This window comes from Alexandromys fortis, unplaced genomic scaffold (genome assembly GCF_014885135.2).
Source record: "Alexandromys fortis isolate MF-2015 unplaced genomic scaffold, M_Fortis_MF-2015_v1.1 scaffold_0, whole genome shotgun sequence".
Taxonomy (NCBI): Eukaryota; Metazoa; Chordata; class Mammalia; order Rodentia; family Cricetidae; genus Alexandromys; species Alexandromys fortis.
This window is the reverse complement of record NW_026067949.1, coordinates 2,850,972-2,867,984: the sequence shown is the minus strand read 5'-3', so window position 1 is coordinate 2,867,984 and position 17,013 is coordinate 2,850,972. Positions and strand designations below refer to the sequence as shown.

General features: G+C 40.5%; 1 protein-coding gene across 5 annotated transcripts in view; it reads left to right on the top strand.

The window, feature by feature from the left end:
* The window catches only part of Bod1l1 (biorientation of chromosomes in cell division 1 like 1), a 55,357-nt gene extending 39,296 nt beyond the window's left edge, over positions 1-16,061 (top strand). For 4 of the 5 annotated variants that reach the window (XM_050150190.1, XM_050150189.1, XM_050150187.1 and 1 more), the window contains exons 18-27: positions 2,139-2,214; positions 2,533-2,606; positions 3,447-3,522; positions 3,607-3,641; positions 4,926-4,971; positions 8,278-8,327; positions 8,425-8,506; positions 9,277-9,430; positions 11,946-12,086; positions 14,805-16,061. In XM_050150190.1, the coding sequence (XP_050006147.1) occupies positions 2,139-2,214; positions 2,533-2,606; positions 3,447-3,522; positions 3,607-3,641; positions 4,926-4,971; positions 8,278-8,327; positions 8,425-8,506; positions 9,277-9,430; positions 11,946-12,086; positions 14,805-14,922 (852 nt within the window). In that variant the 3' untranslated portion in view covers positions 14,923-16,061. The remainder of the gene's footprint in view (positions 1-2,138; positions 2,215-2,532; positions 2,607-3,446; positions 3,523-3,606; positions 3,642-4,925; positions 4,972-8,277; positions 8,328-8,424; positions 8,507-9,276; positions 9,431-11,945; positions 12,087-14,804) is intronic. The other variant, XM_050150188.1, reaches the window with a different exon arrangement.
* The last annotated feature ends 952 nt before the right edge of the window (positions 16,062-17,013 follow it).

Genomic DNA, 17,013 nt, shown 5'->3' with positions numbered 1-17,013 from the left:
TTTGTTATCCTCATTATTAGAAAAAGAACCTGCCTCAAAGTAGGCAAAAAACTCAAATGTTTAGAAAGCCTTAATTGTGATACAATGTGGATATTTTTACTTTATATATATTTATACCTCATTAAGTCCCTGAAAAGTGGGCCAACAAGATGGCTTAGTGGGTAAAGGCACTGCTAGCCAGTCTGACAGCCTGAGTTCAAATCCTGGGACTAACATGGTAGAAGGGGAGAACTGACTCCTGAAAACTCCTCTGACCTTCATACATGTGCTATGATGTGTACTCAAGCACATGCTAAAAATAGCTAAGATAAAACACCCGGTGACACTGAGTGCCTTTGCGAAAGGAAGGGACAGCGAAGACAATCCTAGACCCTCCAGTGCCACAGGGAAAAGAAAAGATAGAAACAAGGATTATAATGGGCCATGAATAAGTAATTTAAGTAAAATTTATAATAATGGAAATTACTTATAGTTATATAAAAGACCATTAGAGTAGTAAAATTGAAACTTGAATTTTTAAATTTATCTTGATCTCCTCCCTTTGTCTGCTTCTTTTGAGTATGTTAGTGTTGTAAACATTTTGTGGAGTTTTGTTTAAACTTTAACTTAGGTTTTAATTGACACACACACATATATATTTGTGGTGAGAGACCATGTTGTAGTGTGGTACATGTATAAGTGCAGTGTTCAAATAAATAAGCTTATTTGTTTCTTTAAATATTATTGCTTCAATGTGGTAGAAAACACTCAAAATTCTGTCTTGCAGTTTTTAATATACTACATTGCTACTATCTGTCGTCATACTACTTTTACAGTAGAGCACCAGAACTGATTTTCCTATTAGTGATCCTTGACTAACCAAAAGATGTTTTCAACACATGTTAGATATATATTTTTGTTCCCATCCCTTTCCTACTCACCAGAAACTTTTTTTTTAAATGTTAAGTTCAGTTGTACTACCCATATATTCTTGGATGGCCTTGCACTGGAGTGGGATAAACTCACCAGGGGAAACACTTTAACGAGAACTGACTCTCCTTCTACCAGTAGCTGTCCATTGTCAGTAGCTCTTCAGCTGGGGCTGAGACTTGAGATCTGTCTTCCCTTTCCATATCGAGTTGTTTTCTGGCCTGAGCTTGTACCACAGAGCTAGTGCATACTGTCAGTTACTGTGAGTTTATATGTGCAGCTTCCCTGCTGTATCCAAAGGACTCTTTTACCTTGGAGTCATCCACAGCCTCTGGCTCTTACAGTCTTTCTGCCCCTTTTCCTGTGAAGATCCTGAGCCTTGGGAGGAGGGGATACGATGTAGATGTCCCATTTAGGGCTGAGCAGTCAGCATTCTTTTATTCTCTGCACTTTGACCAGTCATGGATCTCTGTGTTAATCTCTGTCTACTACAAATAGAAGCTTCTCTGATGAGGGTTAAGAGATGCATCTCTGGGTATAATAGAAAGTAATTTAAGAGTCAGTTTAATACTGTGTCCATTTAGCAGAAATAGTAGTCCCGTCATGAGTTCTTTGCCCGGCAGTAGCACAAGTATGAGTTTTATCTTGTGGAATGAGACTTTAATTAGAAAGTGGTTGGTTGCTTCCATGGTGTTCATGCCACTGTAGCACTTACGGCCATGTCTTGCCAGGCCAGTCATTATTGTAGCTGTCAGGGTTCACTTGATGTTTCATGCTCAAAACTTTTTTCAACTAATGGTGAATAATTTCACTGTTAGGGATTAATACTTTAAATTAGCTCATCTGAATCCTTAGATGTTCTTTTTGGTATATTCTCTCCTAATCCTTCACTGTACTACTCTCCTCTACCACTCCATAAAGAAATATAATTTATAGTAATTCTTCCTTTGGAGTGTCTTGTAGAAAAGGTACATTTTGGAGAAAGAATGTAAAACTAACCCTGACCTTGGTGTTTTATATCTAAACTTGCTTTTCTGCCTTCAATTTTTTTTAAATCTCTTTTTAACAGTTCTACTAACTGCAATACTGGTTATGTTTTTAAACACATTTTTCAAACTATTCTAAATGACAGTTAGGAAATTGTTATTGAGAGAAACTCAGGGGAGTACAAATGAAGGCAAAGTTAAATTTGAAAATGGAGCTTCTGATCTTGTTCAAATTCTCCACAGGAAGAGAACTCTAGAGATCTGGAGGAATTCTCTAAAATGAGTTCAAAGTCAAACAGTACTTCCCTGGAAGACAGAGGTGAGTGAAAGCCCTGCTCATGGGTGTTGGCAGCTAAACCAACACTAAACTTCACCTGTGGAATGTCCTTTTGCCCATTTGCTCCCCCCAGTGAACATAGTACCTTATGCTTAAGTTTGGGGATCATTTTTAAGTTAGATTCTCTTCTAAAAGTATGCTGTTTCTTAGTTAACTAAATCAGGCTTGTTGGTTTTAATAATGAAGATATGCAAATAAAGTGTGTGTGACTGTCTGTCTGTCTGGGACTACAGATCCTCTGGGGCGTGATGAAAGCTTATCTGGTCATCAGCACCACATTGAACTGTGCCTTTTTTCCAGATGATTTAAGCAGCAATGAGGGTACAAGCGAAAAGATTGAGCTGAATGAAGATGACGGTATCAAGTCACAGGAGGTGAGAATTGGTTTTCCTATTGATTCTCTCAGAATGACTTAAAAATGTTTCCTGTTGCTCTGCATGAGTTTTTCATAAGTAGTTTTTAGCCAGTTTCAGTGCAGTGGGACTCTGTTCCAAACAGTATACTTTATTCATGTCATTCTGATTAATTTCGTTCTTTTTAATCTTATCTCATCGAAGCATTTATATAAAACCTACTTATGTCATCATCACATATGGTCAGTACAATGCTCTACATGGGCACTGTTGGGTTCCTGGCCTAGCAGCTTAGTGCTGCAGGAGAAAATGAGGAAATGGGAGCAGTAGGCGCATCCATGGAGACCCAGTTTTGGTGAGGCAAGGTCACAGGTTCTCAGGAGGCTGCAGCTTCACTAAGGCCATGCCAGCCCTGCTTGCTTCCAACCTAATCATTCATAGGGAGCTTCTGGGTCAGAGAATGAGAGTGGCCTGAAACAGCCCTCTAAATCTAAACCAGCCATAGGTAGTGTACCAACTCTTTAACAGTTTCTTGTGAGAAACTCACTAGATTTCTATATTTTTTGTAGGAGATGGCATTTAGCCACAAGTAGCTTAAACCAAATCCCAGTTTAAATGGGCAGACATAGTTCTTGTCTGGGATAGCGCTCACTGAGCCGTTACCCCCGTGGAACTCTAGAGTCAGGACTGTCAGTACTCTCTAAGCAAGGGACTGCAGTGAGAATAAATGCAAGACTTTGAACATCATGCCTAGGTTTGGTTCCATTCCTGTTAGCAAGGGAACTCTGAGTCGATACAGTTGAATAAATTATTCTTTTACTGTTGGGCATTTTTTTTTTCACTTCCCTCTTATCACTACAGGACGATCAGCCAATAACTACTAAAAGGAAAAGAGGAAGACCTCGCAAATACCAGGCAGAAATAGACTTGAAAACAAGTAGGTGTTTGGCTCATTTTCAAGTTGTACATAAGAACTTTCTGAACTTACCATCTAAGTAATTTTTTTTTATTATTTCTTTAGAAGAAGACTCCAAAGCAGAGACTGACATTACCACTGTAAGTAATTGCAAAAGATGAGAAAAGATCTATTCAGATATGTGCTCTTGGCCTGTGAGCATCTAGTGCTGTGAACAACTTTGTTTTACTTATTTACTTGAAAAGACTTTCTTAAAATGTGGGCTACCCATTCAGATAATGCATTGACTAGTAGTATCCTCCTATGCACAGTTCAGTAGCTGTTATTAAGCGGTTCCATCTGTACCTAGAAGTTCAGCTATGTAAAAGTAGAGCACCTTGGTTAAAATATAGAAGTTCACTGTTTTGTGTGGTTTCAAGTAGTGACTTTACAAGGGAAGTTTCTGATAACCTTTGCTGCTTTATGATTTTCTCTTGATTTGTTTTTATACTTAATATACCCTAATTTTAGAGCAGAGGAATCATCAGTGCTATTTGTGTGGGTATGAGTGTAGTGTATATGTGCGTTCATGTCGGAGCACTTGTTTAAATACATGCATGTGCATATGCACATGAAGACCAGAGTTGACATCCGGTGCCCTCCTTATAATTCCCCACCTTATCTTTTGAGGCAAGATCTCTCAGTTAGCCTATAGCTCATGGTTCAGGTACAGTGGCCGACCAGGAAACTTCCAGGATCAACCTGCCTCTCCCACCAACTCTGGGTCACCAGTGTTCACCACTGTATCAGGTTTTTATACAGGCACTACAATCCCAGCCTATGGAGCAGATGCTTTATTAAGTCAGCCTTCTCCGGTACTGCTCCTTTATCTCGCTGAATGCTCTTATCTGTGACTCTGAAGTACATACCCAATGAAATCGTCATGTTTGAGGATTTCATTCCATGTACTTCAGTGGTGGGGAGCTGTGGTCTAGAAACCATCACTTTGGATTTAAACCTCAGCTTTGTCACTTCCTCCCAGACCTGTGGCCTGTGGCCAGCAATGTAACCCTTTGAGACTGCTTTCTATGAAGTGCTGTAGCACCTAAAGTGCTTCTCTCATAGTACTGTAGGACTGCAGAGTCAGAGACCCGTGTGTCAAAGGGCGTGCTGGCCTCAGGGAAAACAGACAGCTTTGACATTTCGTTCTTCTGGCATTTAGTCTTTAGAGTTGCAGCATGACGGTAGGAAGACACAAAAGACACTTGTTAGAGATTGTTCAGACGCGTGGGCACCCCCACATGCTAGCTCTTCTTGACTAGCCACAGCAAATAGGTCACCATTATTCTGATTGTGTATTAAGTAAACAGCTTAAAATTTACTGGTTGCTTTTCTGTATGATGATGACAAACTGTTCATCTTAATTTTTGCTCATTTAAACTTAGGTAGAACAATCTCCACCTAGCAGCAAACTGAAAACCAGCCAAGCAGGTATGTACTAGAAATTCCTCTGCCTGTGGTCTAAGGAGCTGCTGTGTTTTCAGTTCATGCACAAGGACTGTTCAGAGGGTTTTAGCGAACGTATCCTGGGTATTAAGGGAGATTTTGCAATTTCATCGTTTCTCCTTGAAATGAGTTGGCTTTTTGTTACATACACACTGTTTTTCTTCTTTAGTCAGAGTTTCAATCTGGGACAGTGACATCACAAAAGGACAAGGCAGTAGAAGGCAGAATAGTGAAGGCTGGAGAGAGATGACTGCAGTGTCTGAGCTGCTGAATGCTGTGTTAGTGCTGAGATGAAATGGAAGAAGTAGCTCTTTGGAGCATGTTATCATGAAAACAAGGACTCATCCCGAGAACCTACTGTGCTCAGAGGAATAAGAATTTGCAGAAGAACCTTCTGTAGCCTCCAGACCTGAGAGTTTTTTTGTTTGTTTGTTTGTTTGTTTTTTGTTTTTTCGAGACAGGGTTTCTCTGTGGCTTTGGAGCCTGTCCTAGAACTAGCTCTGTAGACCAGGCTGGTCTCGAACTGACAGAGATCCGCCTGCCTCTGCCTCCCGAGTGCTGGGATTAAAGGCGTGCACCACCATTTCAAGTATTTTATCCTCATTCTAAAAGGGGAGATCCCCCCCCCCAAAAAAAAATCCCAAACCATCCAGTGGTTGCCCCCAGATGGGAAGCTAGTAGAAATAAAAGTATTATTATTTAGTCTGTCTTTTCCAGATTTTTAACAGTTTGTACATTTTAACCTCCTAGCTTAATGATTTTTTAAATGAAAGAAAAAAGTATCAGTGGGTTTAACGGGTTGATAATATAAAAAGAGGACGAATATGACAGCTGTTAATGTAACTTGAGAAAGCATACAGTCTTGATCAGCAAGACACAGCAAGAACAGAAACCTGTCTACAGTGTTTACACACCTAATTATCTATAAGCTTTTGATCTTGCTTCGTGTTTTTTCTTGTCTTTTGGTAAATTAAGGTTGTTTTGTTATTTGAGTTTTTTTGACTTTTGACATTTTTATTTCTGTTTTGTTAAGAAAGGAAGACTCTGCTTCTGTTGGGTTTTTAGCCTTCTTTTGTGATAGTATTTAAATCCATAAGAGAAGTTTCTATACCTCAGACTCACTGTAAAGCTTGTGATCTATGTGATTTATGTGGTGGTTTTGATTTTTTGTTAGTTTCTGAGTCTGGGTAATGATGACCAGCTTAGGACAGACTTCTTTGTTCTTATTGGATTAACTTTTCCATGTTTATTAGTGAGCTTTCAGAAAAGAGAAAATACGCTCTTCATCTGAGGAGTAGAACCTTTGAAGCCCAGCATGGTGGCCTAGGCTACAAAATTAGACACTTCCCCTACCCCCCACCAAAAAAAATAAAAAAAAACTCTCAAGTTTTTGAGTATTTGCCCATAATTTTATATGCAAATAATATACTACATTATCTTTATTTTCCTTATCATAACGTGTTCTCAGAAAATTGTAATGTCTACATAAGACAGATATTTATTTATTTATTAGATTAATTTTTTATTTTATTTTTTTATTAAAAATTTCCACCTCCTCCCACTTCCCTCCTCTCCCCCTCCCCCTCCCCCTCTATCTCCAGTCCAAAGAGCAGTTAGGGTTCCCTACCCTATGGGAAGTCCAAGGTCCTCCCACCCTCCCCCCAGGTCCAGGAAGGTGAGCACCCAAACAGACTAGGCTCCCACAAAGCCCATCCATGCAGTAGAATCAAAACCCAGTGCCATTGTGCTTGGCTTCTCAGTCAGTCTCCACGTCAGCCACATTCATAGAGTCCGGTTTGATCACATGCTCCATCAGTCCCAGTCCAACTGGCCTTGGTGAGCTCCCATTAGATCAGTCCCACCAACTCAGTGGGTGGACGCACCCCCGTGGTCCTTACTTCCTTGCTCATGTTCTCCTTCCTTCTGCTCCTCATTTGGACCTTGGGAGCTCAGTCTAGTGCTCCAGTGTGGGTCTCTGTCTCTATCTCCATCCATCGCCAGATGAAGGTTCTATGGTGATATGGAAGATATTCGTCAGTTTGGCTATAGAATACGGCCAGTTCAGTCACCCTCTCCTCTGCTGCTCAAGGAACAAGCTGGGGACATCTCCTTGGACACCTGGGAACCCCTCTAGAGTCAAGTCTCTTGTCAACCCTAAAATGTCTCCCTTAATTAAGATATCTACTTCCCTGCTCCCACATCCACCCCTCCTCCATCCCAACCATCCCATTCCCCCAAGCTCTCCCTATCCTCCCCTTCTCCCTTCTCTCTCCTCATCTCCCCTTACCCCCATCCCCATGCTCCCCACCCCTGCCCAGCAATCTTTCCACTTCCAATATCCAGGAGGATAAATATGTTTTTCTTTGGGTTCACCTTCTTATTTAGCTTCTCTAGGATCACGAATTATAGGCTCAACGTAAGACAGATGTTTCAAGAATAAAGTATAGTCTACCAACAGACTTCTACTGTAGTTGTTTGTGTGTTTCCCTGATATGTGTATCTGGAGTGAAAAGAATCCAAATACCACTCTGCTCATGAATTATGTGACTGAACAAATTATAGAAACCAAGTTATTCAAAATACTTTTTCCAAACTGTAAACTGAGATTGAAGTATTTATAGAGCAGTGCTGAGATTTAAAAGAAGCATCTCTATTCAAAAGTCTGAAATGCTTCAGAATCCAAAACTTTTCCAGTGTTGACATGATAAAGTGGAAACTTCCATAACTTTCCTGTGGATTGCTCTCAGAATACAGATGCACTAAAAATATCGCATATTACCTCTGGCCATGTGAATGAGTTATATATGAAATATAAGTACATTTTATGTTTGCTTTTTTAATATGTATATATGAGAGTAGGGCAAGGTGATGTAGTTGTGTGCACGTATGTCTGCACTGCATGTGGAGGTCAGCTGAAAACCTCAGGTGTTATCGTCAGGAATGTCATCTGCCTCCTTTGAGACAGGGTCTCTCATCAGCTTGGGAATCACCAGTTAGGCTCATGGCTTTCTCTCCACTTCACCAGCATGTTGGTTTGAGGGTCTGAAATCGGGCCCCCATGCTTCCAAGACAGGCATTTCACTACTGAGCTAGTTACCTCTGCAAACCCCAATTTTTTGTTTGCATGTAGGTTACCTTCCGAAGATCTTTCATTGTGGTATTTGCTGATATTCCCAAATCTTGAAAAAACATCCAAACTGACTAATTGTATAACAGTATATTAGCATTAGAATAATAACAGATATAATGGGCCAGACCTACTGATGAAATTTAATTTCTGTTTTTTTAAAGATGAGTCTAATAAAGAAACATCCAACCTACAAGAAAAAGATACAAGCAATGTAAGTGTTAGTTTTCTCATTAAGATTTATCTTCTAGAAATAAGTTTAATAAATGCTCAGCTAACTACACTTTCAACTTTAATGCTGTTGCTTCTAGGATGATAGTGAAGAAAAATTAGCAAGTATGCGTCGGAGAGGAAGAAAGCCCAAACGCTCACTGACTTCATCAGATGACGCTGGTATGACTCTCTCTCTCTCTCTCTCTCTCTCTCTCTCTCTCTCTCTCTTTAGTAAACAGGTCAATTAAAAAAATAGGAGTGGGGGTGCTTAGTCTTACTGCAACTTGATATGTCATGTTTTGTTGATGCTCATGGGAGACCGGCCCTTTCCTAAACAGAAACAAAAGGAGCAGATTGCAGGGTGGGAACAGAGGAGGGGATGAGAGGGGAGTGGGAGGAAAGGAGAAAGAGGAAACTTTAACTGAGATGTTAAATAAATAAATAAATAAATAAATAAATAAATAAATAAATAAATTTGTTTTAAAAAATGTAACAAAGCAAATTAGAGTACAAAACAAAAAAACACAAGAAATAAATACATCTGTACATTGTTAATTGCAGTCTTATTATTTCAAAAATTACACGTTTTTAAAAAAAAATAAACCTTTTTTGGATGAAGAAAAATCCAGCTGGGTGCAACTAGAATTAATGTTGCATAAATGTGTGTGAAATGCTCTAATCCCTGCCAGAAATGGCACATCCCAGATGCTTTTCTGAGCTCATGTGAATTTTTTGCAAATGCTGGCTGTGAACTGCATAAGTAAACTATCCCAAATGTGTTTGAGATTAAGGTAAACAGTTGTGAATTGCAAGTACTGAAACCAAAAGGAAATGGAAAAGCACTTCTTCTGCTTCCAAGTTGCTAATATCCTAAGTTCTACTCCATGACTGTCCTTTGGAAGTGTCTTTGGGAATAGTATAGTCCAGGTGTTACCCTTCTTTCTGAACAGAATCCTCAGAGCCAGAAAGAAAGCGCCAGAAATCAGTTTCGGAAACATCTGAGGACAGAAAAGATCAGGAGTCTGATGAGGAAGAGGAAGAGGAGGAGGAGGATGAGCCCTTGGGAGCCACCACGAGATCTACCACTAGATCAGAGGCACAGAGGTAATGGGAACAACCAAGAGCCTCCAGAGGCCGTCAGCAGCTGCTCTTTCTGGAAGCAGCTCCAGGTGTCATGAGACTCTTTTGAAGCTGGTTCCTGTCCGTGTTCTCTTCTTGACTGTGTCATCTCATAGAGAATGTATTTTCTGTCTCAGTTACTGGGAGATTACTTGAACGGCTTTGCCTGGTTTAAAGGCTTGTTTGATGAAAACTGTCAATTCTCTCCAGACATTTTTTTAAAGCATCTATTTTCTCAGACACTGTGTGCTAAGGACCATGCAGGAGCCCAGAGGCCCACACATAGTCATTACCTGTGCTGATCCTGATGTACTGCCTGAGTTTTGTGTGTTTCCCTAAAGTATGTTCTCTCAAACCTTAGTAGAGGCACAAAACTTTAGGGGGAAACTGGGCCCATGAGTTTAAAGAAGTCAGTTCTCTCTGCTTCTTCTAAGTTAATATACATAAAATAAAATGAAAATTTTCAGGTTTGGCAAAGCCCTAAAGGAAGAAAACCTATTGTAGTATTTGCCCATAAGACTCCTCCCTAGCTCTCCCATGTCCCTGCACCTGCTGACCCAGCAGTGCCCTTTCTTACTGTGTACCGTGAGAGATGAGGGGGCCGTGCTGCACAGCCCTTCCTAGTGTTCACCAGCGCTTTCCAAATCAAGACTTTCCCATTTTCAGTGTCATTCACACACTGTTGATCTTGCCATAATCTTCTATAATTTCATTCTCCACAGTTAATCAAAAAGGTCGAAAATATTTTCTTTGAAAGTATTACCCTTAACACCTGTTCCCATAATAAAGTAATACTGTATCATGTTTACAAACGTTTAAAATCAACCCATTTCTATAGCATCCAAACTTAGACATTCTTAGTCTTTGGCAACATGGTTTGATTTCTCAAAAGAGTGAGATTATTTAAAGACAAAAGACACAATCAGGAGCTCACATGGCTAAAGTTAAAACGGCCCACTGTTGGGCTTTTGGAGGGAGGGGTTGAAGAGGAGGGACAGCTGAGATAAATAGGAGTCACTGAGCCAAGAGCCCTAGTGAGATAGTGAATATGCTAGAATGTAGCACCCTGTACATGGGTGCAGCCACCCTATCTCATTAGTACCTCTGCCTCCCTCTTACAATCCTAGAAATCCTTAAGTGTAGTGGGGCTCAACTACAGAAAGTTCCTTAGATTTTCTGTCTTCCGGAGTGTATCCAACAATCACTAGTAGTCATGCCTTTCAAAACCATAACCAAATTGCATTATATACATGCATGGTATTATTTAAGAATAAGGAAAATACATTTTTAAAAGAATAAGTCATAATTTATAGGTTAGTGATTACTTAAGTTATCAATGTTATAAAAACATGAATTGTTTTTTGTTTTGTTTGTTTTTAAGATTTATTTTATTGAATGTGCTCTGTATGCATATATGCCTTTATGCCAGAAGAGGGCATCAGATCCCACTATAGATGGTTGAGCCACCATGTGGTTGCTGGGAATTGAACTCAGGACCTCTGAAAGAGCAAGCAACCAGTATTCTTAACCACTGAAACACTCCAGCCTGAATTATATGATTTATTAACAGATGCTTTTCTGTTTGGTTTAAATTTCTCAGCATCTGTTGATTGGTCCTAGAACTCTGGTATCGTGTGGTTTCCTGGGTCCTCGTGGTCAGCTGTGCACTCTGAGACCCGTTGGTATTGCTAACCTTGAGCACCTAAGTCACAGCACCTCCTCTGTATTAGTCCTGCTCTTGCACAGACCTCAGGGGCAGACGAACCTCTTCCACCCTGGCTTTCTCTTCCTGTGCACTGTAGAAGCCAGCCTCCCTATGCCTTTTGCTCTTGTTTCAAGTTCATCTCTTGGTGCCTCATAATGATTTCCCTTAAGTATTTGAGGACACTTTCCAGGCCTTCTTTTTGTCCTGTGCTTCCTTGTCATCTTAATCATGTTTGCTCTCTAGTCTATATCCTCTCTAAGAGACAAATGCTCCACATCAGATGTGGACTAAATAATCTAGAAGGGTTTTTCTGATCTTATAGATAACTGATTTCAATATGCATTCAAATTAGAGTTGTTTCTAATTGAATCCTGTACTATATCATACACTAAATAAGTCCCTTCTCTTCCTTTTCTCTTAAAAGTTAGCTCTTCCTAATCTGATTTCTTTCTTTTATAACTGACCACTGTGCATTTAGCGCTGTGAGTCGTGCCATCAATAGCTTTAGCCTCTTACTCTGTTTTGATAAACTCTTTGGTGTCCAGCCAACATATTTGCTCTTTTCAGGGTCATCTTCTCAATTGTGGTGAAATATGCAAAGAAAATGTCCTGGAGGTAGAGTTAGTCTTGATTAACACCGAAGTCTCTAATAGCAGTTATCAAGAGACCCAGCTCCTTTGATTCTTTGAGTGTCCATAGCTGTCTGGCCCATGAGAAGTCTCTTCCTTTCCAGTAGTCCAATGGCCTAGAGAATCCGGTTCTACTATTGCCCAGTTTCTCTATAATGTGTTTCAGAAAGCATCATAGCAAGCCATCTACACGTGCAACATCCAAACTTGGCATCCCAGAAACAGTTTCTCCTAGAAATCGCCAAAAGTTAGCAAAAGAGAAGTTATCTACCAGCGAAAAAGTTAGTAAATCTCCCCCATTAGGAAGGTAAGTCCCTGCCTACTCTTCAAGTTGTTTAACTCCCAAGTAATGCTTTCCTATTTTCTTAAGAATAGCTGTCTTGGGGGGATCATGGGTTTCCGGAAATAGGAAGGCCTAAAATAAAAGTGTCTTTGCCATGTAACCTAGACGTACAAGCTTGTCCTTGACTCTTGTGAGCCTTTCATGTACAAAGACTAAAGTCAGGCATGTTTCTTCTCAAGTGATTGCATGTCTGAGCGCTTAGTTTAATGTGCACCATGTGGTGAAGCATGTCACGGCTTAGTCGTGTCTGGTTTAGAGTACTGTGGAGGAAACAAAACAAAAGCCCTCTCAAACAGCCACCTGCAGCTTGCACTTCCACCGCAGCCTGATTCTCTTCTGCTTCCACCGTCCTCCTTCTTTGCCTCTGCTGTGCTAAAGCAGTGGGTGCTCACCGCCTGCTTCGGTGAGTCAGGTCTTCCTTTCTTCAAGCCCCCTTCCTTCAGGGCGTCTTCTCTGTCGCAGCCCTTTCTCATCGCCTTTCTATTGCGTCTGCAGTCTGCCCTGAACAGTTGGTAATGACAGGTGGCAATGGTGTAGGTAGCCTAATTTTGCTTCTCGCCCTGAACTGTTAAGTTTCTTCCTTGATGTTGGGAACTTGTTTTGCTCTGTGTATATGGTAATATTCATAAACAAAAGATGATTCCATGAATACAAAGATTGTTCTGCACTCTCTTATAGTGCTCGATCCTCATAGCACACTTGTAATATGTTTGTACTCTGATCCATCAACCAGTCTTAGAAAGGAAGAAAATTCTCATCTTTGCTGGGTGAGATAAAATATTCATTCTTATTTTCCATGTACATGTCAGAATCAGGACAGTCTGGTTGCATGTTTCTCAGAATTGAATGTGCAGAGGAATCACATGGTGGACATGCCAGTTGTGACTGTTAAGCATTGGGCCTCTAAGTCTGTACTTTTAGCAGGCTTCTGGGTATAAGGAAAGGGCTTGATCAATATACCAAGCTCCCACAAGAAGAAAAAGGGAGCCTGACTAGAGATTCTGCTCCCCATTAACAACTCACAGCACAACACTGGCTCCTGCTGTAAGCAGCTCAATAGTAACTTAGTGTTCCCTGTGGCCTGTGGCTTCCCATATCACAGCTTGGAATGGGTTATTAACAAACATCTTCCTTAGCTATTCTCAGCTTATTCATAGATAACCTGTAAGAACCATATTATCTGCAACACTATTCAACTTGGTGTGTTTTCTTTTGCTATCAGATGAACAGTAAGCATGTCGTTTCTGTAGCTTTGGAGCCTGTCCTGGCACTAGCTCTTGTAGACCAGGCTGGCCTTGAACTCACAGAGATCCACCTGCCTCTGCCTCCCGAGTGCTGGGATTAAAAGTGTGTGCCACCACCACAGCCCAGCCATAGTTTTCCAACTTTTTAATTCATCTATAAGAATTTGCTGCTTGCTTACCATGGGATGAACAGATATTGGCAGTATAGCTACATAACATGATTAATCTTAGCAGCTGCCCAGAGAAATATCTTTTCTAATGAAAGAAATGAATGTGCATAAGACTTTCAAAGTTTTGATAGCAACTCACTATCAAATGTTTACTAATACAAGTGGTGCTCAGATTCTAGCTACTGTAACAAACCAAATGCTCACTAGTAAAACTTGATAGTGGTAGTGACAGTGGCATTTTCTGTCATCCTCTATTACCACATTGCTTTAAAATACTGATTGTAACCTACAGTCTGAAAAAGCAAAGGGGACGAGTTATACCACCTAATGCTGTGGTAAAAGTCAAAAGCACTGTGTAGTGTCTGGGGAGGAAGCTGCTTGTTCTGTGCTGTAGAAGGCTTCCAAGAGGAGGAGGGCTTTTGAGCTGGAGCTGAAAAAAAAAAAAATTGGTCAGATGGGTCATACAGGATGACTAGGAAAAAGAACTGAGCATGTGGCTCAGAAGAGTGCTTGCCTAGAGGGCATGAAGTCCTGGGTTGGATTCCCAGCACTGCGTAAGCAGGGCATGATTATGCATAGAAGATCAGAAGTTCATAGTCATCCTGTGCTGCACAGGGAGTTCAAGGCATGCCTAGGCTACATGACGCTTTATCTCAAAAGAGGAAAAGAAATCACTTGCCAAAGCATGAAGAAAGAAGGGTTATTTGTTTGACCACAGTAGTGCTTGGACAACAGTCCAGAGTGCTGAAAGTAGGAAGCTGGTTATGTAAAGACATGCACTGTGCTCTGGCTCACTTTGTCCTAGAAGCCTCAGAGATCCAGCAAGAGTTGTACATGTCTGAGGATGATGATATGACTGAGGTCAGTTACCCTGCTCCTCTAAACCTCTTACTTTGCCAGCTGGCGTCTCTGCTCCTTGGTGCAGCATGGTTTTGATTCTGCCAGATGCTTGGTTGAAGTCCTGCTGTGTTCTTGCTCATTGTTTCAAGTTGGGATTGTGTGTGGCTCAATCAGTCAAGGGTCTAGGAAAGGATGTTGATAAGACCAAGGTCAGCACCTCATGGGTAGGGCTGGGACAGTGCAGGGTTCTGTGGTCCTCCAGAGCCCCGTCTGTGCTCTGTTCAAGGTCAAGAACCAGACCATTCCAGCTACTTCTAGTATTAAATACTGTGAGGGTTTTCCTCCAGTGTCACGTTTTAAAGAACTCCAAGTTATTTGAAGCAGCAAATTTTAACTTTCCTCACTGTCTTGGTTTTTGTTCAATGCAGACCAAAGGTGCAGCTCTCTCCTTCCATCAAGCGCAAGAGAGAAGTCAGTCCTCCTGGAGCTCGAACAAGAGGCCAGCAGAGAGTGGACGAAACCCCTATGAAAAAGGCAAAGCGGTAATGCTGGCGCCCTGGCCCTGGCTTCCTGAAGAACAACCCAGTGGAGAGAAAAAGGACAAGCTTTGCCCCATGGGCTTTTTCTTTTTTAAAATAAGGAAAGGATTTGCATGTGCTGTAAGTTCCTAGGTGCAAGCTTGTTCTTAATATGTTTTAAACAGCTTTATAAACCATTGTTCATAGACGGTATTATGTACATTCACTTCAGATAAAGGAAGATAAGTTTACTTTGTATCTGAACTCAGCAAAGTAGGTGTATATTTTAACAGTGGAAATTGGGGTTTCCCAATGAGACACATCACTAATGCAATCCTTCTAGCCCATCAGACACCAGGCTACCCCCTGGGGATCTGTGTATAATATATAAACATGTAAAAATAGGCTGTATTTTACTCAATGTATGATGCTAATCAATGAACACTTTATTTATTTTACAGAGAAATCTTATCTGTGAACTTTACTATATATCTGTTTATTTTATTTTTATTATTTTTTTTTAATGAAAAAAAGGTTTTAAATGCTATGCAGTCATTAGTAAAAGAGTTCTAAGACTCTACCTGCCCTGTAACTATCTGCATATGGCCTGGCAGGAAACAGAAACTCACGCATGCATCCAAGTCAAGTAGTTTAGGTGAAGAAAGGACTCCGCCACTTTCCGTCCACAGTCGTGACTGGTTTTTAAGAATGTAACTTGTTTTCCAGTAATCCCTGCCTCTGTGACTTTACCACCAGCTCCATTAACACAAATGACTGGTTCAGGTAAAGTTGCGCCCTACGCCCTCTGTGGGTTCATTCCTCTCCTTTGTGCTATTCCCAAGCTTCTGCCCCATCTCCATATTGTCTGTTTCAGTGAAGAGAAATGCTTGAAGATGAGATTGTTCCAGTCTATTCAGCTTCAAGATGTCATGTTGTTTTATACAGTTATTTCAGGATAGAAACTGGTTTTATCTCCAGGTTCTTTTTTAAACATGTTTTAACTCCCATAATGAACAAACTGTCCAACTTAAGTTTTTCATAAAATAATGTTTTCTTAAGAACAGATTTGTTTCTTGCAATGATATGATGAGTTGCCAAAACGACTGAGATCATTTTAAATGCTCTGTTCATATTCTTGTTTTATAATTAAAATTTACATTCATTGTGTGTGGGTTTTTCATTGTTTTGGGTTTTTTGTCTTTTTTTAATTTGGGTTTTATTTTATTATTTTGACTCTTAATGTAAGGTGGATATTCTTGTCATTTTACATTGTTTCTTACTGAAATTTTATACATAAATTATAAAATGTTTCCCTAAAACTTGAGTGACAAGAACTTTTTTTTCCCCTCATATTTTAAAAACCAGTTACAGTTAGAAGTGAGACTGAATTCCAACAGTTCTTCTTCCTAGAGTAACAATGTTAAGTTGGTTGGTTCATTATCAGTGCACACCTGAACACAATCTCATTGTGTAGCCAGTACTCACTAGTTTAGAGATGCCTGGAGACTGAGTTGGACTGTGAGGCACTGCCTCCTAACTTGTGGAACCAGGCTGTAGAACTATATCAAGTAATCTGTTGGGGTAGTCAACTACCTCTTAGTAACTTCCAGTGTTCTGAAGCCAAGCTTGAGAAAAGAAGCAACCTTAGGGTATGCGAGGTATTGCAGATCTGAAGAAGCAGTTCTTCATCGTGATTTGATGGTGAACGTATTTAGCAAAATGGAAGCACTTAGAACATGAGACATCCTAGTTCAGATTTGTAGTCCCAGAATCCTAAGGACTACCTAACGCAATTGCTGGAGATAGATGAGCTGTTAAGACCCATTGTCGCTCTATCAGAAGCTCCAAGTCCCATCACCACCATCCATAACTCCAGTTCCAGGGGATCTGATGCTCATTCATGGGAATGCTCATGGTGAACATGTATACATACACATACATACATGTATAAATGTAAGCAAAACACTCATACACATAAACATTTGAAAAAAAATACAAAACTCAGAATGCCTGTGGCTTTCTCCTACTAATCCAGTATGAAACACAGATGGTCTCCAGCTGTCACTTTGCTGGCCTTAATGTTGCCACCACCCCACTACTTCAGACGCTTTCTTCTCCA